At 37.2% G+C, this 27,719-nt stretch overlaps 1 protein-coding gene across 8 annotated transcripts in view; it reads right to left on the bottom strand.

The window, feature by feature from the left end:
* CEP295 (centrosomal protein 295) overlaps positions 1–27,719 on the bottom strand; it is a 79,612-nt gene that overhangs the window by 51,535 nt on the left and 358 nt on the right. For 5 of the 8 annotated variants that reach the window (XM_021926441.2, XM_003910547.5, XM_017948849.3 and 2 more), the window contains exons 2-10: positions 22,977–23,110; positions 21,998–22,198; positions 20,781–20,905; positions 19,949–20,042; positions 13,949–14,044; positions 9,641–9,781; positions 5,722–5,905; positions 5,335–5,502; positions 1,448–1,669 (exon numbers count right to left, since the gene is read on the bottom strand). In XM_021926441.2, the coding sequence (XP_021782133.2) occupies positions 1,448–1,669; positions 5,335–5,502; positions 5,722–5,905; positions 9,641–9,781; positions 13,949–14,044; positions 19,949–20,042; positions 20,781–20,905; positions 21,998–22,198; positions 22,977–23,110 (1,365 nt within the window). Of the gene's footprint in view, positions 1–1,447; positions 1,670–5,334; positions 5,503–5,721; positions 5,906–9,640; positions 9,782–12,382; positions 12,509–13,948; positions 14,045–19,948; positions 20,043–20,780; positions 20,906–21,997; positions 22,199–22,976; positions 23,111–27,719 lie in introns of those variants that run through there. The other 3 variants (XM_009187099.4, XM_009187097.4, XM_009187098.4) reach the window with 3 other exon arrangements.

A 27,719-nucleotide genomic window follows, 5' to 3' on the forward strand; every position in this document is an offset into this window, starting at 1 on the left:
GAGTATGGGAGTAGTGGTGGTGGGGCTGTATGTATGCAGGTCATATAAGGCTTTGAAACCACTATAAACTCTCTGGTTTTTACTGAGTGAAACTGACAGTTATTGGAGGGCTTCATCCAAAGAAATGACATGAGATTACTTGCTTTTAAGAGGACCACTGTGTTAAGAGACGATAATAGGGAGGTGCAAAGGCTGACAATAGCAGGCTACTACAAGAATCTACCCTAGAAAATGAACATGGCTTAAACTAGGATGTAGGTGGAAAAAAATGGTTGGACTATGGATATATTTTGAGGGTAGGGCCAACTGGATCAGCTAATGGTTTGGACATAAGATATGAAAAGAGGGAACCAGAATGATTATAAGGTTTTTGGCTTGAGCAAGGGAATTAACGTATTGCCAGATACTGAAATGTGGAATACTGTAGGAAAAGCAGGTGTGTGGTGGGAGGGGATATCAACAGGTCACTTCTGAACAAATTTAAGATATTACTAGATATACGAGAGAAGGAAACAGTTAAATAAGTAGGCGAGTTCAAACAGGAAGCCAAAAATAGAAATGCACACTTGGGAGACATCAGCATATAGATGATAATATAAAGTGTGACATTTGAGATCAACTAGGGAGTTTTGATATAAAGAGAAGGGACTTGAGGAATGAGCTCTAGACTAAGCATATCCACATGGAGATGTGGATAAACAGCAAAGAAAATGCAACAGAAAATAGTAAAGTAGGAAAACCAAGGGAAGGTACTGTCAAGGGGCCAAGGGAAGAAAATACTTCATGGCTTCCTGTGGGACGCAGGATAAAATCCAAAACCCAAATATAGACCACAAGTCACTTTTCTCAAAAGCACAGAAGCAAAACATTTCTATACAAATCCAATCGCATTTTAAAAATAATCGCAATCAAGGAGATACTTGAATTATGTGTGAACAGATACTTTATAACTTCTGGAAGTACAGTTAATAGCCTGTTTTTCCTATCAGAAAATTATTTAAAATTAGCAAATAAGAAACTAAGTATCTGGTGGGAATACAACATGCTCAAAAGCCATTAACATGTTCATATATCCTTTGATCAGGAGTTATTCTTTAAAGAGTCCTTCCTAAGGAAGGAAATAAAGATGTGGGCAAAGACTTCACTAAAAGGATGCCCGCTGTAGCACAAAAATGCCAAGAAAAATCAGAAAACGGCCTGAACATCTCAATAAGGAACTGGTTAATTTTGATTCATTGATCAGATTGGAATGAATATACGTAAATAACAATACTAGATTAAAAGTGGTCTGAAAGAAGATTAAGGGTTTTATAATGTTTCTTTGCTGCTTTTAATTAGCAGGATTATGTTTTGTTCCTTTTAACTGCTATTTGATTTTTCAGAAATGAACCTACTTTTGAACAACTTAAAAGGGTTTATATAAAATGAGACTCTTAGAGAGAAATACCTTGTTCCTGCCCAGAGGATAATGTTCTCTCTTCACTGGCAATTGTTCCTGACTCAACCGTTGGTGCTTTACTCTCAATTTCACTAACAGTCGTAATCATTTCACTTTCATCCTCAGACATGGATTTAATTGTCCAGAGAGATTTTTGGCTTCGGATCTTATTTAATAATTTTTTAAAAAGAACTTTTGAAGGAATCTGTTGGGTCTTCATTCCCAAGGGAACTAAAAGAAAGAAAAAAGGGAAAAAACTTATTTAGCATCTATTGTATTACCAGACAAATTGTTCCATCTTATATTTGGTCACTGCTATAACCACTAGTTAAAAGCACAATTTTATTTTCCTCGATATTTACAATTTAACAGTGTACATGACAATGCTATTTGACGCCAATCATTATAACCAGAAATAATTTTTCAAATGAAAATAGTAAAAGTGCCAAAATTCAGGTATTTTCCAGAAACACGTATGCAACACAAATTTCAAGCCTAAAAAACTTAACAGGAAGATGTTTATTTTGCTCGTTAAATAACTGAATGTGTAACTTCTAATTAATTTGCGGGTAAGATTAATATTGAAAATATATGCTGTGAGGTTCTATAGTCTACACTAGAGAACAGTCCCAAATATGGTTCTGTACTTCTTAGTGAGCTACAGAGGAAAACATCATAGCTATGAAAGCAAATCAACTGCTCCCAAATTATTCTTGGCACTATCTGGGAAAAATGTCTCCCACCCATCTTCACACAGAGATCCCTTCAGTTAAAAACAAAAACAAAAAAACAACACAAGTATTTCTTCAAACATTTTCCCATGCGGGCTGATAGTTTAATGCCAAAACTCAGTATAATACGAACAGTTCTCTAAGAGGACAAAACTGTGATGCAAGTATATATTTCTCTGGCTTAGTCAAGGAATAAAATTTAAGAATATCTTGAAGAGGTTGAAAATGGGCAGATTGTAGTTTTGTCTAACTTACATTAAAAAAAAAAACATCCAGGCCGGACGCGGTGGCTCACGCCTGTAATCCCAGCACTTTGGGAGGCGGGAAGGCGGGTGGATCGAGGTCAGGATGGAACTATCCTGGCTAACGGGTGAAATCTCTACTAAAAATAAAATTAGCCGGAGGCGTGGTGGTGAGCTGTAGTCCCGGGAGGCTGAGGGGCAGCAGAATGGCCCTGAACCCAGGCTGGGAGCTTGGTGAGCGAGATTGTGCCACCGCTTGCCTCCCAGCCTGGTGACTGAGCAAGACTCCGTCTCAAAAAAAAAAGAAAAGAAAAAAAAAAAAATCCAATTGAGTTATAATTTACAAAGAACAAGGTGCACAAAACCTAAATGTATAGCTTAATGAATTTTACATGTCGATGTAACACCTTTCAGATTATGTGGAACATTACCAGGACTAAGGTTCCTTCATGTCCCTTCCCAGTCAATACCCCCCTAAAAACAGCCACGACTTTAACCTCAAGAACACAGATTAGTTTTGCCTTTTTTTTTAAAACCTTCATATAAACATGGAATCATATATTTAGGTGTTATTTTCTGCCTGGCTTCTTTCATTTACCATTACTCCACATCCCACTCGTTTTTAAGAAGTAAATTCATTGCTCATATTTAAAAGTAAGGATTTTTAAAAACAATGAGATTCCTAACTTCAAACAAACAACTTGGCAACACCAAGTCAATAAGACCAAATAAGATCAGCAGGAGCTAAAGTGTAACTGTCCCTTTAGATTAGGCAAGACTTCCATTGTGACAAACTAGATATTGAATGATACTCCCAATGGAAATAACTGAAAAAGTTGTATAAAAGAGTAAAAACATCTTCTTTTTTAGATGGAGTTTCACTCTTGTTGCCCAGGCTGGAATGCAGTGGTGCGATCTCGGCTCACTGCAGCCTCTGTCTCCCAGGTTCAAGCGATTCTCCTGCCTCAGCCTCCTGTGTAGCTGGGATTACAGGTGAGTGCCACTACACCCAGCTAACTTTTGTATTTTTGGTAGAGACAGGGTTTCACCATGTTGGCCATGTGGTCTTGAACAGCTGAACTCAAATGATCCTCCCACCTCGGCCTCCCAAAGTGCTGGGATTACAGGTGTGAGTCACTGCGCATGGCCGTAAGAATATCTTTTTAAAGACACTGCTGGCTGGGTGCGGTGGCTCACATCTGTAATCCCAGCACTTTGGGAGGCAGAGGCGGGCAGATCATGAGGTCAGGAGTTCGACACCAGCCTGGGCCAACATAATGAAACCCCGTCTCTGCTAAAAATACAAAAATTAGCCAGGCATGGTGATGTGTGGCTGTAGTCCCAGCTACTCAGGAGGCTGAGACAGGAGAATCGCTTGAACCCGGGAGGCGGAGGTTGTAGTGAGCCAAGATCGTGCCATTGCACTCCAGCCTGGGGCAACAGAGCAAGACTGTCTCAAAACAAACAAACAAAAGACACTGCTGACCTAGCATGAAAAGAAAAGATTCTGCAGCGGACAGAAATGAAATTTAAGTGGAAAGCTTGGAGGGAAGGCAAGTCAGTCCTGAAAACCATCTTCTGCCAAACTTACGCCAAAGTCAAAACACAGTAACCTTAAGCTGCTGCTGCTTTTTTTTCCCCCAGTTGCTGGTAGTAACCTTAGGCTTCTGTTTGGACAACAATGTAGGCATAGGAGACATGAATAAGGCCTAGAGCCCTTACTTGAGGAGTCTAATGGGAGGCCTACATTAAGTTGGAATCCCAAAAGGCTATGTTCAGGGTATAGGGCGAAGACGATAAGAAACCCTGAGTGGTTTTAAACAAAGGCAATACCACTAGATATGGGGCAAAAATAGCTTAAATCCGTGAAGAGGACTTGGTCTTTAAGGAGACATGCAGGTAAAAGGAAAGTGTTAAAGGTAACTCCCAGTGGTCTGGCTTGGGTAACTACAGACTGTGATACCATTCACTAAGATAGAAAAGATAGGTAGAGACTGTTTCAGTAGGTAAGAGAAGATCATAAATTTATTGCTCGACATGGAGTTTTAACTATGGGACGGTCAAGTAAAAAAGTTCAGAATGTTGGAGATAGAGATGTTTGAGAGATCAAAATTTGTGCTATCCATCATTACACACAAAGTACCTAGAAATAACTGAATACCAGTAGGATCTCTGATGATCTGACAAGTCTGTGTTGACCTTTGTTGTGCTGAATCTCTACTCACTCAAATGGGGATGGCACCAGATTCAAGAGGCCAAATAAGAGATCCAGAGCTAGTCAATGAGATACGGGGTTTCACTGAGGGCATACATACAAGGGGGAGTCCAGTGGCAGCAGGCTGGACAGAAGAACTGCAACTGCTTGCAAAAAGCATGCCGTTTAAATAGCACTGTCACTTAGTACCCTTTTCCTAATGACCTCCACCTGACGACTTTCATTCAACCCAAAACTTGATACCTTGATCCTCTGTGTGGCTCATGTTCCATAGGATGGGACAGGGGCTCAGGTATTCCTCATAGACAAGAAAGAATCTCCAGGTTGGCTATTCCCAGATTCCCTAGCTTAGAACACACATTCAGGTGTGTATGCCACACAGGGTCATTCTCAGGATATGCTGAAGTTATTGCTATCAGGTATGTTTACCATACAATCTTTCAAATGAATTCAGAATTGAGCACCTAACTCAAATAACCTGAAAATCTTCAGATCATCTGTACGTCTGAATAAACTTTCCTCCTACACATATGAAAAAGGATCATCAGTGATGGATATATAAAAACATTGTTTCCTTTAGCTACCGATCCCATCAGTATTACTCATTGCTTGCACTTAAATCAGACCAGATTTTCCTAACTGCTGGCTAATGGTTAGCATTTCTTTTCCTGTGAAATATTGTAATATTTAGCTCAGAAGGGTTTTTACCATCTGTTTCACTAGAACATATTATTTCAGCTTCTGTCACTGGAAGGTCTTCAGCTGCACCCAAATTTTCTTGTTCCATTGAAAGGTTCAGCTCTTCATCTTGAATCTGATCAGTCACAGTGGGCAAGGGCTCTGGTTCAAGGTGCAGAATCAGATTCCCTTTCACCTCTTAAAAAAGAAAAATAGAGACATGTTTCCATTCCAAAATGATTAAAATAACTGGATCACAAAAATGCAAAGGTCACAGTAATGTCTCAATCTAAACTATGGGGGGCCTCCTTCAAATTGAGAACTCATTTCAAGATAAAAACTGCTTTATCATTACAAACATATTTTCCCACCAAAACGTTAAAACCACTACTGAAAGCCCTACTGAAAATATCTTACTCCTGTCTGCGTTGTACATATCTTCAAAGGCAAATTCCAATTCTCTCTGCCAGTCTTCTTTCATTTCACTGCGTTTGTATGGAAGTTCAACTAGTTGTGGTGGCATTTGTGCTACAGTCTGTCTCCTACGTGCCAGGTCCTCTTGCTGTAGCTGTTTGAGTTCTTTCATTAGTTTCTCCTGATTCTTCAAGAATAAAGAGAATTAACAAAAACTGAGTCACAAACTTTGTATGGTAATATTAACAGTGTTGCAGGTAGGGGAAATGAGGATCAGGGTCTAAGCTTCTCTCCTCTCCTCTATTATTTGTTCAGCCAAAAGACAGACATTTACTCATTCAACAATTATTTGTTGAATACCAGATACCACATTAAGTGCTAGGGACACAATCTCAACCCTACCCTAGTTCCCTAGTAGTAAGACCAACAAACAAGTAGTATTATGTTATAAGTACTCTGAAAAAGTGGTACTGGTTAGGCCATTAGCTGCAAAAAGTGTCTGCCAGCTACAGTTTTCCATTCTGAGGAAAGTCATGAAGTTAATTTCTATATAAGTTACCATGGCTCTCGTGATGTATTTTGTTCCAGTTCTCCATATACCTATCTGAGGTAAGCACCAAGACCCAGAGTTGACTGTGGCTTAACATAGAATATTTCTTGTTACCTCACATTCTTATGAATTTCCATTATTAAAGGAGATCTGAATATATTTCTTTAAGCTTAAAGAGTATGGCTAATATGAAAGTTTAATCAGTGTTTTAGTGAGGTTATCTAATGGAATTTTGGTGGTAGAAGGAAGGAGAACAAGGCAAGAATTCTCATTCCTTGTGATAAGGATTTAGCCAGACAAAAGTGGGTGAAAGACAATGAGTCCATGTAAGAAAAAACTGTAGCAAAACAGTATGGAGACGAAGGCATGGGATATTCAGAAAACAGTGCACTGTTCACTATAGCTAGGGTACGTAAGGCAAGGATGATTAGGGAAAGAAGATAAAACTGGAGAAGCAGGTAGAAGTCAAATATTAGTTAATATAGACACTAGAAGGAAATAAGGTCCCAGGCCACAATACAGTATGCAGCAAAAAGGTTCAGATAGGAAAAATGAAATCCTCTATTAGCAGTGAGATTGCATGGTTTTTAAACAACCTTCTTATATAAGGAACATTAAGTCTACTATAACATAGAGAAATCCTGCATTCAAAAAGTGGTAATGGGCCGGGCACAGTGCCTCATGCCTGTAATCCCAGCACTCTGGGAGGCCGAGGCAGGCAGATACCTGAGGTCAGGAGTTTGATAACAGCCTGGCCAATATGGCGAAATCCCGTCTCTACTAAAAATACAAAAATTAGCCAGGCGTGATGGCACGTGCCTGAAGTACCAGCTACTTGGGAGACTGGGGCGGGAGAATCGCTTGAACCTGTGAGGCAGAGGTTGCAGTGGGCCGAGATTGTGCCACTGAACTCCACTCTGGGCAACAGAGTGAGACTCTTTATTAAAAAATAAATAAAAATAAATTAAAAAGTGATAACATATATACATTACTTATTCTTTTCTAAAGTTTTAACTATTTTGTCTTTTGAGGATGAATTTTTTTTTGCCATGCCCTGAAAAAGAATAAAATTATAAATGAACTTACTTCATTTGTACTAAGATTCTAATTATCTAAAGTTATTTCAGTAAGTATACTATTTTAGCTCACTGCAAGCTAGCATATTTTTTTTTGGATTATTTATAACAATGACCCCTACCACTAACATTTACTGAGCTTATGAAATTCCAGGTACATTTCTAAAGGCTTTACTAAACTCATTTAATCCTCACAAAACAGATGATCAGGAGAGGTGTGGCAGGGGAGGTTAAAAAACAAAAAACAAAAAAAATCCAGCCAGGCTTGGTGGTCCACACCTATAATCCCAGCACTTTGGGAGGCCAAGGCAGGCATATCATTTGAGGTCAGGAGTTCCAGCCTGAGCAACATGGTGAAACCTTATCTCTACTAAAAATACAAAAAAATTGGGCCGGGCACAGTGGCTCATGCCTGTAATCCCAGCAATTTGGGAGGCTGGGGAGGCGGATCATGAGGTCAGGAGATAGAGACCATCCCTGGCTAAGATGGTGAAACTCCATCTCTACTAAAAATCCAAAAATTAGTCAAGTGTGGTGGCATGTGCCTGTAGTCCCAGCTACTCGGGAGGCCAAGGCAGGAGAATCGCTTGACCCCGGGAGGTGGAGGTTGCAGTGAGCCAAGATCATACCACCGCACTCCAGCCTGGGAGGCAGAGCAAGACTCTGTCTCAAAAAAAGAAATTAGCTGTGTGTGGTGTCGCGTGCCTGTAGTCCCAGCTACTCAGGAGGCTGAGGCGGGAGAATTGCTAGAATCTGGAAGGTGGAGGTTGCAGTGAGCCAAGATCCCACCACTGCACTCCAGCCTGGGTGACAGAGTGAGACTCCATCTAAAAAAAAACACATGAAACAGAACTCAGAGAATTTAACTAATCTGCCTGAGATCAAACAGCTGACTGGTGAAGGAGAGAGATAAATCCTGGCAGAATGACTGTGGAGCCCACTTGCTTAACTACTAAACACTACTGCTTTTATGGAAGAATCTGTTCAATTTATGACTGCTTTTTGTGTCTGTTTTACTATAGGTTTAAACCTTAGATGGGGAGAATTACTGATAATAATTCAGACATTCAGTTATTTTGATCATAATTCACTCCTAGTTTATAAAAGCTAAAAATTTAAGGGAGAAGCTCATGATTTAGTTCAAACTATAAAAATAAACTTTCATAAGAAAATTTAATTTCCAAAGCATCTTTAAGAAGTACTTAAAAACTTATTCCTAAGATGGGTATTTAAAACATCCAAATGCATTAGTCAAATTCAGAAAATAAAATCAGACTTCTAATAAGATGAATCATTTTTATGCAATCCTCCCACCTCAGCCTTCTCGGGAAATGAGGTGCCAGGCTACAATACAGTCCCAAATTGGGACTGACTGTATTGACTCTGTAGTCCCAGGTCACCATGCCTGGCTAATTTTTGGATTTTTGGTAAAGACAGGGTTTCACCTTGTTGCCCAGCCTGGTCTTGAACTCCTAGGCTCAAGCGCTTTCGCCTCCCAAAATGTTGGGATGACAGGCATGAGCTACCTTGACTGGACTTGACAGTCACTTCTTAAATTTTTTTTGAGACAGGGTCTCACTCTGTGGCCCAGGCTGGCGTCCAGTGGTGTGGTGTGATCTCAGCTCAAAGCAATCTCCTTGTCCCAGGCTCAGGTGATCCTCCCCCCACCTTGGCCTCCTGAGTAGCTGGGACCACAGCCGCACACCACCACGCCTGGCTTATTTTTCTGTTTTAAGTAGAGACGGGGTTTCTCCATGTTGCCCAAGCTGGTCTTAAACTTCTGGGCCTACACGATCCGCCTGGCTTGACATCCCATAGTGCTGAGATTACAGGCATGAGCTACCATGCGTGGCCTATGGTCACTTTTTAAAAGCTGCGGTAGCAAGGATCATGACTTTATTTTTGAAACAACATTCTACAAAACCAAAAAGTGCTTTGCTCAATGCATATTTAATGAACTGAATCCTCAAATTTATAGAGCACATATGCTACTTAAATAATTAAATTAGGAAAGTGATTTTTTTCCCAGGTTGTTTCTGGACATATTGAAATATTAAACTTTTAACAAATTCATTAGTAAAATTTTTAGAACAGCAATACACTGGGAGAATAGCTTAACCCAATCAGAACTTGAAATGGGAGGGCAAAGAAAGTTGGGAAACTTGAAATTATATGAATCAGAGACTATATTGAACACCCACCCTTCCCACCTTTCTTTGAGCTCATTCACTAATCAGTCCTGCAATGCTATTAGTAAGTCCATCAGTAATGGTCACGGGTAGAATTTAAGTCTTACTTGAGCCAAATGGATCTTCTTCATTGCTTGGAATCCCCGTACATGTGCCTTTTCAAACCGTTCCATTCTCTCTTGTGCTGCCTGTTTTTGTAGCTCTTCCAATCGTTTAGCTTCCTCTTCAGCAGCCAAATGAGCATCTGGCTAGCAGTCATTAAAAAATTTTAGGCAAAAGTTTTAAAGTGTGAGACAAGCAATAACTAAAAAACAAAACCTTAAAATCATGTTTTCTACATATATAAAATTAAATATAAGAAGAGTTATATTTTAAAATGCCCACAATTATCAACGGCATGTATCTATGAAAGTGATCAAATTGTTAGTATAAAGTTTTATGAGTTACTCATTTTAAACCAGATTAGGTTATACTCCTCCAAACATATTTCTCCATCACTTTGTAAGAAAAGAAATCTCTTGCTGGCCGTGGCGGCTCATGCCTGTGATTCCAGCACTTTGGGAGGCTGAGGTGGGCGGATCACCTGAGGTCAGACTGTCCAACACTGTGAAACTCTGTCTCTACTAAAAACAGAAAAATTAGCCAGGCATGGTGGTTGGGCACCTATAATCCCAGCTACTCAGGAGGCTGAGGCAGGAGAATTGCTTGAGCTGGGGAGGCAGAGGTTGCAGTAAGCTAAGATTGTACCACTGCACTCCAGCCTGGGCGACAGGACAAGACTCCGTCTCAAACATAAAAAAAAAGGAAACCTCAGGCCGGGCTTGGTGGCTCAAGCCTGTAATCCCAGCACTTTGGGAGGCCGAGACGGGTGGATCACGAGGTCAGGAGATTGAGACCATCCTGGCTAACACGGTGAAACCCCGTCTCTACTAAAAACTACAAAAAACTAGCCGGGCGAGGTGGCCGGCGCCTGTAGTCCCAGCTACTCAGGAGGCTGAGGTGGGAGAATGGCATGAACCCGGGAGGCGGAGCTTGCAGTGAGCTGAGATCCGGACACTGCACTCCAGCCTGGGCGACAGAGCGAGACTCCGTCTCAAAAAATAAAAAAAATAAAAATAAAAAATAAAAAAAAAAGGAAACCTCATTAAAATGACAGTATTGAAAGGTAAATACCCATAAATCTCATTAACATAAATAATACAAAAAAGAGAAAGGGGCACAGAGTCTGGATTTACTTTTTTTTTTTTTTTTAAAGAGATGAGGTCTTGCTATGTTCACCAGGCTGGTCTCAAGCAATCCTCCCATCTCGGCCTCCAAAAGTGCTGAGATTACAGGAGTAAGCTACCACATCCAGCCTGGATTTACTTTTATTATCTGAATATTCACTTTCAAGTATAGGTAAATATTCTAAACGTAACCAGCAGTAAAAGTCTTTTTCTGTCTTTTGTATGTTGAAATTCTGCCAGCCAGTTGCAACAATTAATGACCACCAAGAAAGCTGTTAACTTCAAGTGTAAGATTATTAAAAATTCTCAAATGGTGAGGTAAAGAGGTAAATAAATAGGTAAAGAGATTGACGGTTAATAAATTAACAAGGAGTACACTGGCCAAACAAATTTATCAAAAATATATCCTCTTTGAGCCACTAAATATTCATGCAAAACTAAATAACATCAGGCAAGACCAAAAAAGTTAGATTAAATCAAAATTATAATCTCTAGAAGTATTTAGTATATCAATATGTATATTAAATAAAATAACCTCTGAGAACAATATTTCAATCCATTTCAGCCATGAGGTTTTCAAGAAAAAAGTTGTTTATGAATTCTTCACATCTCTTGAAGATAAATTAAAAGCAGTATGTCAATTTTGGTAAACCAAAATTTTAAAGAAAGGAAAAATTTCAAAATAGCATACAACATGAATGATAAATATCAGCCCAGATATAAAAAGTCATATAAAGGATATGAATAAAGGGTCAGAGAAAAAGTTAGGGACCACAAACAAATTTTGTTCTTATTGATCATACTTCAAAACAAGATTTGTAATACAGCTTTAGGAAGACAATCCCCTATAGATTTGTGTCAATGTAATTAAAAACATAACCATAAATCTGGTTGAAATAATGTTAGATTCTATTTTCAGTATTTGAAGACCAAAGATATATGAATGATAAATGCTATTGATAAATACATTTCTGCATTTTGCACATCAGATATTTGGACAGAAATCTTTTTAGATACAATAGAGCATGGAACATCGATGATGAATTTAACTGATTCAGCTGCACTTTTCTGCAGACATTTCTGGGTCTCACCACAAACAATATAGTGAATCTGATTCAAGAAATATTTTCAGAATGCAAAATTCATTTGAAAAAAGTGCTATGTAACTGTCACTGACAAAGAATAGACATGATGAAGGCTATGAATAAGTAATGTAGGACTTTTAAGCATATGATATTTTGCTTAGTTGTGTGTAGAGGTAGCGAATGTAACAAAGCAAAATGTAGACAACTACTGGCTGTAAGTAGGACTACAGCAGGTCACTTTCATAATTCTTCTTCAGCCAAAGATATATATTATGACATACAAGAGATTTTGGAATTACTTTATCAGGATGTTAAAAACACACACACACAGGACAAGACTCCGTCTCAAACATAAAAAAAAAGGAAACCTCAGGCCGGGCGCGGTGGCTCAAGCCTGTAATCCCAGCACACACACACACAATAGCAGCTCTTATGTGCTAACAAGTCTGACTGAACAATCAAGTTTGTTCGGAGAAAGCTGCTAAAGAAAAATACCCAAACATATATGCCAAGAGTGCAAATATTTTTTATATGATACCTGCTATAAAGATCATATCGTTCTCCTCCAGGGAAGATGCTAAAATTATTGTGCATGTGAGCTGAGTGCAGATGAAAACTGAGGTAATTTTATCTTGAAAGCCAAACACATTAATCATCACATTTTAAATCCAAGGTTTAAGGACAGATTTTTCCTAAGTGATGGAGTAAAGCAGCAAATAAAAGAAAATATTTGAATAAGAAGGTGTACAGTAATAAATCTATTTCTGGAAATATTCAGAAATCATATCTCCAAACTACACAAAGCTTTAGTTTGTGGGACCACTTTCATAAAACTGTTAGAAATAAAATTTGTTTGTGGTCCCTAACTTTTTTCTAACCCTTTATCATTGTAACTACTGATCTAATTTTTAAGTCCAAAAATTGAAAAGGAGGTAGGTCTTCTAGTTACTATCAAAAAAGAAAGCTTATGGATATTAATTTAATACCAGCAGCACCCTATGCTGATGGAGTTAGGTAAAAAAATAATTCATCATCAATCTTAGTTAAAAGGTAACATCTTTTTAATATCACAAAAATGCAGTGAATAGTTAAGCATTTAGCAACAAATTGAAGTTATTGTTCCTACATTATAATGTTGAAAATGAAATAATACTTTACAATTTTAAATAAATCTCAGATTTACTCTTGCATCTTAGAAGTTCATTCTGTGATATTCATTTTAGTTCTTAACTGAATATTGCTTTAATACCTGCTATTAAGCAGTCAACCAAAATGTGTATTTGTTGCATTCTAAATGCCACAGGAATGCTATAAAATTTATTTTCCTAGTAGCCAAATATATTCAACATGAAAAAAATTAAAACCCCCATTGACACAGAGAAATAGCAATTATAATAACAATATATCATTTGTTACTCTTAAGACTGGCAATAATTTTTAAAACACAATATTCCATGCAGACAAGGTTATGGTAAGGTGGCCATTCTCCTATGTTGTTGATGCTTTTAAAAAGCAATTTAATGATCTGTATCAAATGTTACACAGTTTGGAGCCAATACTTTCTCTTTTAGGAATTTATATATAATCAGAGATGTGGATAAAAATGTGCAAGATAATGATTACTTACAGAAGCAAAAAATAATGATTAAATAAATGGTACGATGAAATATTAAGTGGCTACTAAAAATCATGTTTTGAAAAGTGTGTATATGTTTATATTTAAATAAAAGTTATAATGAATTTATTAAAACATTAACCATATTCCACTTTGATGACAGAACTGGTGTTTTCCCAATAGTTTACACTTATGTGTATAGTTTCAAATTTTTCACAAATAGCATGTAATATTTTATGATTAAAAAAAGCTTTAAAATCTGTTGTTTTAAAATATAACCATTTAAATAGCCAACTAGTTTCTTTAATTCATATTAAACCATCATATGCCTGACATAAAAATTCAAAGCATTTAAAAGGTTTTTGATTATTATTACCAATTGTACAAATTTTGAAATCTGGGAACACCATAATATAATTAAGATATAATTCAATTCAATGCACACAGAAATAATAAATCGAGGGCATGAAGAAACAATAAGTCAATCACCTGTTTTGTGTCTGTCTCTCTACTCACAAAAGTGTGAAGATGGTGGTAGGTAGAACTATTGGTTTTGACTGCAGAAATTCTTTTTACTTCAATGTTCTGGAAACGAGAACATAAAAAAATAGGTTAAAAGCATTAATTTTCACTTAAAGCTGAATCCAATGCAAAAAAAGTTATTTTGTATTTTATTGAGTTCTCCGCATCCAAAACATGCTAAAATCTGCTCATAATGAAATCAAATTTTTAGTTAAATTACTTCAAATTTTAATAAAAGTACCAGACTCATCAGTATTTCAAATCATCTTCAAGGCGTCGCTAACTAATCAATGTGCTTTATTCATCTCAATTTTTAAGTTATTTATAGAGAAATTTCATCTTTAAATCTCTGAATATAGAAGGGCTTATAGGCCATCAAGTGAAATGAAAATCATTTCATTATATTTATAAGAAAACAACATGCCTCATCATGTCCTTTTCCATATCTAATCACAAAAATTCTACTGTAGTTCACACCAGTCTTATTTTCTCAATGTTTAATGATGTATTTTGAGTTTTGTTCCTGAAACACTTGCCAATATATTTAAATTACACTTATTCCAGAACAAAACAACTCTCAGAAGAATGAAAGTAAACTACCTTCGCCCTTCTCTTTCCTGTATTTTGTAGTAAAGGCAGATTCAACCCATCACAACCTATCACACACTGATGTTAATTAATTAACTAAACTGACAATATTAAGTGCCTACTATCTGTTAAACATTACACAAGGCATTGTGAACGACAATGAGAAGTAAAATAAAAGAATGGCTGCTGGCTTCAAAGAGCTCACAGTAACAGTTCTAACAACTAGAAGTTCTAACAATTACACATAAGTTAAATAATAAACCATGCATTTTACAGATAACATGATGAAAACAATATCCAGAAAGAAATGCTCACACTTCTGCTGGATGTCTTCTGTATTATATCCTAGTAGTGAAAAGTTAGCAAAGTCCCTCAACTTTTCTGTCCTTCAGCTTCCTTAAGAAAAGTGGATTTATAGCTATTGCTATACCATATGATCATTGTGACAATTACTGTGAGAATCAATTAATGTATAAAAAGCATTTTTAATTTTTTTAAGGCCTGTTGACAAGGCCAGAGTACAGAGGCATGACCATAGCTCACTGCAACTCCTGGGCTCAAGTGATCCTTATGCTTCAGCCTAACATAGCTAGGACTACAGGCATGTACCATCATGCCTGGCTAATTCAATGACATCACGAATGCAACACAGGTTGGGAGGGAGAAAAGTTTAAGTAAGAATAGGTTCAGAATTAACCAGTTTTAGCTATAACATATATGAATGTGGAATGATGAGGAGGACTCAAGTGAAAAGAAACAATATAGAAGACAAGAAGGGGCTGGGCGCGGTGGCTCACACCTGTAATCCCAGCACTTTGGGAGGCCGAGGCAGGTGGATCACTTGAGGTCAGGAGTTCGAGACCAGCCTAGCCAACATGGTAAAACTCCATTTCTACTAAAAATACAAAAATTAGCCAGGCATGGTAGCACACACCTGTAATCCCTGCTGCTAAGGAGGCTGAGGCAAGATAACTGCTTGAACCAGGGGTCAGAGGCTGCAATGATGCAAAATGAGCCAAAAGTGTGCCAAGTGTGCCACTGCACTCCAACCTGGGTGACAGAGCAAGACTCTGTCTCAAAACAAACAAACAAACAAAAAACAAACAAACAAAAAAAACAAAGAAGGGGGGATTAAGAAAATCCAAGTAAAAGTGAACAGGCTAATGTAAGCAGAATTATTTGAGTAGTTTTTAAGAACTTTTTTCTTATCTGAGAAACTTTCTGTTATCTGAGAACTTATTTCTTACCTGAGTAGCTTTTAACAAGTTTTTAAGAACAGAGCCCAGTATTAGCGCTGTTAAAAAGCTGCGGCCAGGCGTTGTGGCTCACACCTGTAATCCCAGCACCTTGGGAGGCCAAGGCAGGCAGATCACTTGATGTCAGGAGTTTGAGACCAGCCTGGTCAACATGGAGAAACCCCTTTTCTACTAGAAATCAACAATTAGCCGGGCATGGTAGCACACACTTGTAATCCCAGCTACTTGGGAGGCTGAGGCAGGAGAATCACTTGAACCCAGGAGGCAAAGGTTGCAGTGAGCCGATCTTACACCACTGCACTCCAGCCTGGGTGACGGAGTACGACTCTGTCTCAAAAAATAAAAAATAAAAAAAAGCTGCACAGGTGATAAATGTACAGCCAAAGTTGAGAATTACCTAGACTAGTCAGAAGATAACTAATTGGCAAGTACCTGGAAATACATCCGGGTATGTACAACAGAGGACCTTATTCAGGGTCTTATCATTCAGGTAAAGAATTAAACTGACCACTAATGAAAACATTAACTAGCATATATATACACATATACATACATATATTTGAGACAGGGTCTTGCTATGTTTCCCAGGCTGGTCTTGAACTCCTGGGCTCAAGGAATCCTCCCACCTCAGCCTCCTAAGTAGCTGGGATTAAAGGCAGGTGCCACCACACCCAACTTTAACTAGTTAATATTAAAGTTCAGTAAGAAACTGGTCACAAAACAAAAATTCAGAGATGGTAGTACACATTAGAATGCTTCACTCTACAAAGAATCTTAGTAGCTGTTAAATCAATGCCTTGAAAAAAATAAACCATAGGACTCTTGAAAAGGAAGAACTCTGAAGAAAACAAGTCTCTAAAATTATGTAATTTGATATACAAATGTGATTCAGTTTACACATTTTAAAGCACCAGTACTTCCAGAGTAAAGGCAATTATGTATAGATTGAATTTGGAATCCTCCCAAAATTGGGATCACAATTTGAGATTTCGATTACTATGAATCCTTATTGATTATAACAGGATTTCCAATGAATTGCACCTAAGTTTTCAGTGAAATCAGCCCTTAGCCTGGCAGAATTAGGATGATCTGTTAATAATTTAATCACTCAATTTACTTCCCGTGTTCTATCTTCCAGCCTTAGTTTTGCTCCACACTAACTATTTCTAGCTTTATCTACCCAAGTACAGGACAAAACCAGCTTTCTACTCTGGAGTAGCTGACACTGGCTCATGCAGCAATGGAAAACAAGAAAAAAAAAATGCCAGGCCCTGTGGCACATGCCTGTAGTCACAGCTACTCAGGAAGCAGAAGCAGGAGGATTGCTTTAGCTCAGGAGTTCAAGGCTGCAGTGAGCTATGATGGTGCTGGTGAAGAGTCACTGCACTCTAGCCTGGGAAACACAGTGAGATCCTGTCTCAAACAACAACAACAAAAAAGGTATAAGCAAGGGAAGAATAAAACAAAGCTCATTTTTCTCTTGCATCTGGTATAGATATATGAGAAGTCTTCATAGCATCTCAGGGTTTTCAATATGAATTTCATTCTTTAACAGACCTATGAAAAGACTGTGATTGTTTACATTTCTAGACTTTAGTACATAAGTAGTTAACTTTAACAGCAAGAACTCTGAAGAAGTATATTCATGGGAAGCTAAGTGTCGCAGTAAAAAGATCATGAGTTTTATAGAATTTGACGTTGACATAAACTCTGGTTCTCGCACTTACCTATTAAAGGACTTTGGTTACGTTACTTAAACTCTGACCTTCAATTTTCATCATTTGTTACATGGAAATATCTAACATGCAGGGCTAATGTGATTAAATTACATACGAATAAAAAAAAACCTGACATAACTAAATTCTTAGGTACACAAGAAGTATCAATTCTCTTCACCATGTAAACAGCTCCCTCAAAAAATAATATTTTCTTAAATTAACTAAGGAAAGACCTTGGTTTGAGAAGACTAAATAGTCTAGGTTTATTTCCTCAGGCTTCTCAGCATTTATATTTTTATCTGCTTGAAGAAACAGTGATACAGATGCATCTATATCCTGTGTATGTGACACAGTGTTCTTATATGGTGCATTTCCCTGGCCCCCAAATACCCCACAACCTAGTTTTTCCCAAACCACAATCCTGTCCCTCCCTTCTATGTGATAAATTCACAACCATCTCAAGACATTCAGAAACACTGCCTTATCCCAAACACCTTTATTGGCTTGGCTAATGGATTTTTCTAAAATAATGCCTTTTAGTGAAACAAGAATGCAGTCACCCAGATCTTATTTGTAAGTACCATTTCTCCACTAAAAAGAATCAGGGGTCTTTGGAGATACCAGATACGGGACACAGTAAATTAAGCCAGAGTAAATTAAGGTCATTTGCTGAGCCATTTGCAAGGAAATGCTCATGGAGTCACGGGGATGCAAGAAACAACTTCAAGACTCTCCTGCTGACCAAATTTCAGATATTACAAACATCAGTGAGAAGAAAAAGAATAATGACTACAATTGAACTATGTAATATTGAGTAAAAAACCTCCACAAGTTAACAGTGAGAGTCACAAAAGAGAAAGGAAAAAAAAAACCCATTTACCACCAATGGCATTGATTATTACACCAACTCTTCACTCTGAAAACTGGCAGACGGAAAAATGAGGAATATGTCCTGTTTTCTTAAAAGGAACTAGGCTGGGTGCAGTGGCTCACACCTGTAATCCTAGCACTTTGGAAGGCCGAGGTGGGTGAATCATCTGAGGTCAGGAGTTCAAGGCCAGCCTGGCCAACATGGTGAAACCTTGTCTCTACTAAAAACACAAAAATTAGCTGGGCATGGTGGTGGGTGCCTATAATCCCAGCTACCTAGGAGGCTGAGGCAGGAGAATCGCTAGAACCCGGGAGGTGGAGGCTGCAGTGAGCCAAGATTGCACCACTGCATTCCAGCCTGGGTGACAGAGTGAGACTCTGTCTCAAAAGAAAAAAAGAACTAAATAGTTCATGCCCACTGATATAACTCATGCTTGTCAAAGCACTTACAGAGATTTGTTTGCTTTTTATAAATTTTTGACTTTGGCTTGTTATAAATACTAAGAATTAATACAAAGATAATCAAAAGGCATCATGGATAATATATTGCCTAGCTTTTATCGTGTCACTTTGTACTGAGGGAGTGACTGAAATACGACTTTTACGTCTGAATTTTGTTGGATCAAATGTTACATGGTAGATAGCTCAACGTAAAAAAGCAGGAAGTCTGACAAACTGAAAGGTCTAAGAAGTGAATATCTGGTACTTATGCTTATACAGAATATACTTGTATGTGCAACTATATTAGACATCCCTGTATTTGTGGGTTTACTTCTATTTAATTTTTCAGATAAAAATAACTAGGTAATTTTGACAATCATCCAAATAGCCATTTCAATAACTGTAACAAGCTAATGTGGAGAACAAATATTTTAAAAATTTTCTGTTTTAATTACATTTTTTAAAAATGTAATTAAAACAAGCTTCAAATCACAAAAGCATACATTTTACTTCCATAAAAAATAGATCTCTCTTTTTAATTTATAACATTGTTTTCCTCTTTTCTTATTAAAAATCGCACTTGGATACTTTATAATCTTATGCACATTTATTAATTTAACTGAAACTTAATTTATCTGTAAAATATTGACCATTTAAAATAAGCCAAATTCAGAGTGTGGGAAAGTCTAGAGGACAAATAGTCTAGTTTTTTTACCCCAACAAATAAAGGGTATTTTTTCAAAAGGCAGAATTATTAAAAGTTTTTTCAAAACCAAAACCATTATAGTTTTCCAAACAACAAAATTTTTTTGACATCATTGAGGAAGGGTGAACAAATACTGGGTATTAAATAATATTGGAAACAATATTAGTATTATACTAAGAAAAAAGTCCTTATACATCAGAGATACACACTAAAGTATTTATAGGTGAAATGATATCTAGAATTATTTTAAAATACTCGATATATTCCTGTAAAAGTTTTTAATTGTACAAGAAGACTTGTACAATTAAGTGGTAGTCATTCTGACCTCCAGTGAATTATAACAGTAAAGAATAATCATGACCTAGTTCCTCTTAATACTCGAACTCACCTCAAAAAGAGTTGGAGGAGGAGGTGGCAGACTTGTAATTTTGGCTGATCTCTCTTTTTCCACAAGCAGTGCTTCCTTTCGAGCTTTTATATGCCTTAAGAAACAAGAGATGTCATCAATTAATCTACCAGTGATAATATTACAGTACAACTCTCTGGGTTAAAAATATACAAGTCATAGGCTCAAGAAATCCTCTAGTCTGATTCCACAGCCTCAGTAAGCTTTACATGTGTAAAGAGTCTCTACACATGTTAAGAAAATGTTTAGAAATTGAGAGAGGCCTATCTAAAGACAGAAAGCTCTATGGTGGGGACCAACCCAAGAAACTTACAATGTTCTTTAGAGTGAAAAAAAACCCAGAAATTTTGTTAAAAATGGCCATTGCTAACTAGTAACGGGGCCCTTAATTTTTTACTTTCCTTCACTCATGTTTCCTGTGAATGGCCCTTTAATTTTTACAACATGCAAAAAATACTGATGACTTCCAGAGTCTACAACCTTTTTTAATGTTATTAATCACATCAATTTTTATTTCATGTTTACATCAGAAGACAGACATTGGTTGACATGCATTCTGAACTAGCCATACATTTCTTCAGAAACTTAGTAACTGCTGCTGAACTCAAACTATAACTAGAAAAGAAAGCTCATTAGTTATTATGTTCACCTAAGCAAATCACTCCATCCCCAGCATTATTTTTAAATCAAGTTTAACAAATGCAATGAATGTGCTACTGTGATGTTTAATATTTGCTTACACAGTATCCTATGTATCCTCTACTTTCAATCATGTTAGTTTCAGTTGAGATTATAGTAAAAATTATTACTTTACCAGGTTTTTTGTTTCATTAATATTTCTTTTTTATTTTTCTGTACTTTCAGGGCTTCTTTATGCCTCAAATCTGCTTTTCTTTTCCTTTCTGCTGCCTGCTGTGCCAGAGCATCCAAATCAGGTTCCTAAAAATATACATTACTTAAAATGTCATGTTAAACAAGAATAACAGAAATGTATCTCGTATGATGTCAGAAGTGATTTATCAATTTTGTCATCTTCTGTCTACATACTATAGCAGTGTTTCCCAGAGCATGGTAACAGCACCACTGATGATATGCCATATTAGGGGGCACAAACACAAACATTTTAATGTAAAGTTAATGCAATCAATTAACCTATTATTACAAAAATATAAATAGGATATCGAACTACTTAGGACATGGTTAAAGTAAGTAATAAAAGAGTCCATCTAAATTAAAATGTCAAATATATAGTGATATGGGTAGTTTCCCAGTAAGGGCAAAAATTGTGAATGTGGTATTCAAATGACAGAGGTTTGGGAAACACTGCACTAAGGCATGAAGTGAATGTGGCACACATAAAACCACAAAAATCTGAGTCAGAACTTAATGGCTATTATTAAAAACACAGGCTAAAACCAAGCACCATGAAACAGACTGCCACAATCTTTAAGATAGTTTCTTCCTCACTAGTTGATATCAAAGATTTACTTTTTTTGTAATTAGCTTGTTTATTGTATGTGACTGATTCTGGGACTGTAGTATTTCCACATCATAAATCACAATAAATCAAAATAATGGGGCAGACTTACCATGAGTTTCTGAAAGTCATCAAAAAATGTTTGCTATTAGTAAATGAAATCCAAATGTATATACATTCAAACCACATGTTTAAGGGAAATATACTGAAATGAGAAATCTGAATTCGCCCCACCAAATCTCTCTAAAATGCCTGAGGTGGACAACTTCTGATTCAGAAGATTATTATTTCCCCAGATAGAGGAGTACTGGAAGAGAATAATGCTAATTTAAACATCATAGGAAGACCAATTTTGTTTTACATGGATTTTACTTGAAAGAACTCTTAGTAAGAAATGAGCCTATTATTCACAAATTCCATTAAATTTATAAAAAAGCTCAAGCTGCCTCAAAGAAATTCAATACATGAAAATGTTATCAGAAAAGCATTCAACAACTATAATTTACTTTTGACTAATATTACTGCCACAACTGGGTAGTCAAATAAGATCTCACATTTTCTTTGGCCTGTCGATGTCCCTCTCCCATACTTCTCAAACTTGCCAAATACAGTTTTTCCAAGTTCTGTATTTTCTGAGTTTGTGATTCTTCCCATTCTGCCCTTAGCTCCTCTGCCAAACGTGTAAATTGTTGATTTCTCCTCTGTTTTATGTCTTCTCTTATCTGTAAGGCGATATCTCTTTCTTGTTCTCGAACCTAAAGAATGCGTATTTAACAGGTTATATGAAAGGAAGTTCACTTAAACTTTTTTGAAAAGCTATTTGGAAACAGGAACTCAAATGAATTCTCTTAAGTCTGTTAACTCTCCTTGATACTCATCTTGTATTAGATAAGGACTATTTAAAGCAGAAAATCTGAATGTACAAAAAGTAAAAATCTCAAGACTATATCTAATGTCTCCTAACTGATAGCTTTTATTCAGCACCCACTCCCAAAAGGACTGCCATTATCACTCTAATAACCTATAAAAGCTAAAGTGATAAATATGATTCAATAAAATCTATAGCCCAGAGTATAGATAGAGCCAGGTGAGAACTCCATTTCTGTTGTACATCATCTCTGATTCTAGACAGAACGGTACCTGAAACATACTTCACAAAGACTTTAAAAACACTTCTAGAAAAGGGTTATCTACAATTTCCTGATAAATTTGTTTCAGCAGCTAATAATCTTTCCAATTAGTGTTCTTCAGTCATTTAAGCTTCCTGTTATCAATTAGACCATTTTTAAAAAAGATAAAGAGCAATTTTCAATATTTGAGTCAAATAATACCTATCTTCCAACTCTTCTACAATCTGCTTACCATCTCAGCCTGTTTTTCAAGTGTTCCAAAACTAGTTAATACTGAAGAACCAGGGCTCTTGCATACCCAGACGAGGTTTTTAAATATAACATTTAGAACATTCTAATGTAAAAGAATACAAGTAATTTGAGGAAGAAAGGAATTTAAAACTTTATTCCAAATAAATCATACCTGTAGCAATCTTAGTTTTCGTCTTCTTTCATAATCTTCCTTCAAAATGAAGGCTTCCTCATTAGGACTCAATCTCAGCTTGCGAGCATTCACAACTTTTCTTTTCATTTCTGTGTACTTCATGTATGACAACTCTGAATTTAAAAAGGAAAATGTCTATAAAAATAATGTAACATTAAAATACGGCAGCAAAGATTAGAATTTTGTTGTTTTGTTTTTTTTGAGACAGTCTCGCTCTGTCACCCAGGTTGGAGTGCAGTGGTATGATCTCAGCTTACTGTAACCTCTGCCTCCCGCTTTCAAGCACTTCTCATGCCTCAGCCTCCAGGGTAGCTGGGATTACAGGTGCCCGCCACCATGCCTGGCTAATTTTTGTATTTTTAGTAGAGATGGGGTTTCACCATGTTGGCCAGGATGGCTCGAACTTCTGGCCTCCAGTGATCCACCTGCCTCGGCTTTCCAAAGTGCTGGGATTACAGGCATGAGCCACCATGTCTGGCGGGAATAATTTTTAAAATTCATGTTAATATTTTTGATATTTAAAGGTTTATATACATGCAAGGAAAATTTGAGTAAATGAAGTCCAACTTATTTACAAACAGCAATTATAAATTCACACTTAGATCAGTGATACTCAGAAGGGTGGGAAAGGGGAAATGAAGACTGAATCAGAATTACTCAGGAAAGTTTTCTCCCGTCTATAGCAGATTGTCTACCTTGCGTATCTGGACCTGACTTATTGCTGGTTAGCATTTCCAGAGGTTACTGAGCTTAAATGTGAAAAAGCACAAAGACCTAAAAAGATGTTAGCATAGAATAAATGTTTTCAAAACTACAATTTGATACTTTAGAACTTTTATAACTTGTTCATAACTAGCAAAGTTGCTACAATTTCAAGGGTTCTTCATTCCTAGATTCAACTCCCAGTCTACTGTATATAACTTGATCACCAAGTGTCATTGTTGCCTCTTGAAATCACATCAATCCCATGTTCTATACTCTACAGTAAACAATTTTCAATAATTATAGTGATGCAAGTTTTACATGAATGACCTGCTTGGCAGTATCAAGTGTTTAGGTTTCCAGATCTATTCTTCTTTTCCTTTTTTTTGAGATGGAGTCTCGTTCTGTTGCCCAGGTTGGAGTGCAATGATACGATCTCAGCTCACCACAACCTCTGTCTCCTGAGTTCAAGTGATTCTCCTGCTTCAGCCTCCTGAGTAGCTGGGATTACAGGCATGCGCCACCACACCCAACTAATTTTTGTATTTTTAGCAGAGACAGGGTTTCACCATGTTGGCTAGGCTGGCCTCGAACTCCTGACCTCAAGTGATCCACCTGCCTCGGCCTCCCCAATTACTGGGATTACAGGGGTGAGCCACCACGCCCGGCCCAGATCTATTCTTCTGTTGCTACTGTTCACACTCGGTGTTCTCTCTCTCCTCCCTAGGTTATAACATGCTCCTTTTTGGGGGAACGAGACAGAAAGAAATGGAATAAATATGAGAATCTATAGTTCTATAATTTGAATACCCACCTCAGGTAATTCTGATATTAACTGGCTCCCATTACTGCCATTTCCAAAAAGTAGACACTTTACATCAGTACACGACCATTTTATCTGAGACAAGTCAACATTTCTCAGGTCTCCCTCACAACGACCAGGCAGGCAATCTGTCACTGAATATTTACATCTTTCTGAAGCTGGCTTAAGCCCTCCTTCTTTTACGAAGCTGTCCTCTGATAATTCCTGTTCCAATTTCCCACTCCTGATTTGCCCACCTCTAATACATTATTACCTATACATTCAGAAGGGGACAAATTTTACGTTGTCTTGGTATTATCTCCTGTAGTTTTTCAAAAATTACAGTTTGCTCTTTCTAGTTAGATTTCTAACAATTGAAGGACAGTGGCTATGGGTTTTTTAATAAAAATTTTAATATTCAATTAAATTTAATAAATAACTACCATATTAATATTTCACATACTATGGATGGACAATGTTTTCAACCAGGTGTAAACACAATGGGGCTAGGAGACTGTGGGGTTACCTAACAGGGACTAATACCTTTCCAGTGACTTCTCCATCAGAATGTAAGCTCATGAGGGCAGAATGGACTTATTCACCATTTTATGTCCATAGCCTAAAAACAGTGTCTCGCCTATAGGTAGTTACTTCAGTAAGTGTGTTGACTGACTGAATGACTCAATAAGTTAATTCATGTAAAGTGCTACAGAGCTATACGCAATCATCACTATCTTCAATAAGACTCTAATGCCAAAAAGGAGGAACTGCTTGCATTAAAAAATCTTTTAATGCATCCTACTCATCTAATATTCACATGGCTTTGGTAAAGGTAACTAAAGTACTGATTATATTTTTCATGCTATACATGAAGAAACAAGGTCTCTTGGGTTAAAGGACTTTCCCTGAGTGACAACATCTAGTGGCAGAGCCAAGGGAAGAATCTGGTTTCCTTATTCCAAATGGCTCCTAACTTTCCAACACACAAAAACGTGGAGTGGCGAAAATTTTATTTAAGCTGTAGTTGAGAGTGAGACTTTAAAAAACAGAAAAGAATTTAACAAAGAAGAAAAAGGAACAAGATTAATCCTCACAATGTATCTTTATTATTTTGTCTGAAGGTCTAAGAATTCACTCGTATTTACATAATTAAGACTAATTCCTAATGAATCTCATAGACATAATATCACTGAATTTTTAAAAAGCCAGACGCAAAAGAGTACAATAAAATTGATTTATATAAAGTTCAAAAACAAGCAGAACTAATCCATGAGAGGTAAAAATAAAGTTGCCTTACTGGAGGTTACTGACTCGGAGATGGCACAAAGAAGCTTGCTGGGGTACTGAAAATATTCTATATTTTGATCTGTATGATGGTTTACACAGGTGTATACGTATGTAAAAATTCCTCAAATGGTATACCCAGATTTGTGTGTTTTATTCTTCTACTTTAATATACGAGGAAAAAACCCTAATATTTCAGATTTTGAATATTCATTACTTCATCTCAGAGGATTATCAAAAAACATACATACATTTTATTATTTTTAAGCTCCTAAAATGCGATAGAATAACTGTTTCCTCTTGTGTATAATTTTTAAATTTTTAAAACTTTTTATTTGGAAATTTCAGGCTTAGAATTCCCATTTGCCCTTTCAAAATCTGAATATTAACACTGGCACAATATTTTTTACAGTATTCAATTTCTGTCAATTATCACACTAATGTCTGTTTTCTGGACCAGGAGCCAATCCAAGGATAACACATTGCATTTGTTGCTGTATAACTGTGGGTCATCTAAAAAGCAGATGCTAAGATGGGAGTCAACCTGCAAATATTTTCAGACTTCAATGTAAGTCTGACACTGAACGGAGGGAAGTAACAATGGGTAGACCCCTCTTAGCCATGCACTATAAGAAAGGTTCAGCAAGACCTGTGGGAGATTCTCAGGAACAGGCCTGCCACTGTCAGTGGCTAGGAGCAGCCCATGGGAAGCATGGCCTCAGTGCAAATGGAGATTTCAGAATGCAGGGGATTAAGATATGTGAGTTACATTCTCATAATGCCAACGTTATTATGTCTCCCTTAATCTGGGACAGTTTCTCAGTTTGTCTTCAAGACCTTGTCATTTTTGAAAATACTGGCCAAGTACTTTGTTGAATGTCCCTCCATTTAGATTTGTCTAATATTCTATGATTAAACTGAGGTTATGTATTTTTTGGCAAGAACACCACAGAACTGATTACGCACCTTTCTCAGTGCACTGCTATCAAGAGGTAAATGATGCCGAATTTTGGTCACTTGGTTAAGATTATGTCCACCAAGTTTCTCCTCTGTAGTTATTACTTTTCCTTTGTAAGTATCTCATGAAGACAGAGTGGAGGCTACAGAAACACGCTTTTCATCATACTTTTGCCCAATGACTTTAGTGTCCACTGATGACTTGTCTGAAACAACTACTGTTGTGTTTACCAAATAGTATTATTTCCATTATTCCTTCTACAATTATCAATCGGAGTCCTGCTGTAAGGAAGTTTTCCCTGCTGCCCCATTTACTTGTTTATTAATTATTTATTCTTAGTAACACGGATTTTTAAATTCTACATTTTATTACTATCCAACATTGAAGATGATACTATTTATCTTGCAAGATGTCGTCCTGAGGATTAAATGGCTCCTGGTACATAGTAATCACAAAATTAACACTAAACTTGGAAGATCTGGGTTCAAGACCCAACACTGACACGCATTAGCAGGAAGATACTAGCCAAGTCATTTAAATCGCTTTGTTCTCGTTTTCTTAAACGTATAAAGGGAATAATAATATCTGCCCCAACAGGTTTGTTCCGACGTGATTTAGCGTGAAGTCTTCAAATACACTCTAAGTATTAAGGATTCAAAAGTTCACCATTGTTTTAAAAGCTGAGTTTGGGACACGATTGAATAACTGAGAGATTAATGTGGCAGACACCAAAAGAGAGCGCGCTCTCTGCATGAAACGATTCCAGGGAAGGCTCTTAACAACTACCAGGTGGCAGGCCATGGCCGCGGGTGATCTGGGGAAAGCGCCCCTCCCCCGGCACGGAAGCGCCGGGACAGGAGAGGCTGCGGGGAAGTTCGCGCCACCAGACCCTAGGAGAGCGCGCAAAGCCTCTCGCACTGAGCTGCCGGGTCTGGGCCGGACACTCCTTACAGCCGCCAGCCCGACCGCGGGCAGG

The sequence above is a fragment of the Papio anubis genome, chromosome 12 (assembly GCF_008728515.1).
Source record: "Papio anubis isolate 15944 chromosome 12, Panubis1.0, whole genome shotgun sequence".
NCBI lineage: Eukaryota > Metazoa > Chordata > Mammalia > Primates > Cercopithecidae > Papio > Papio anubis.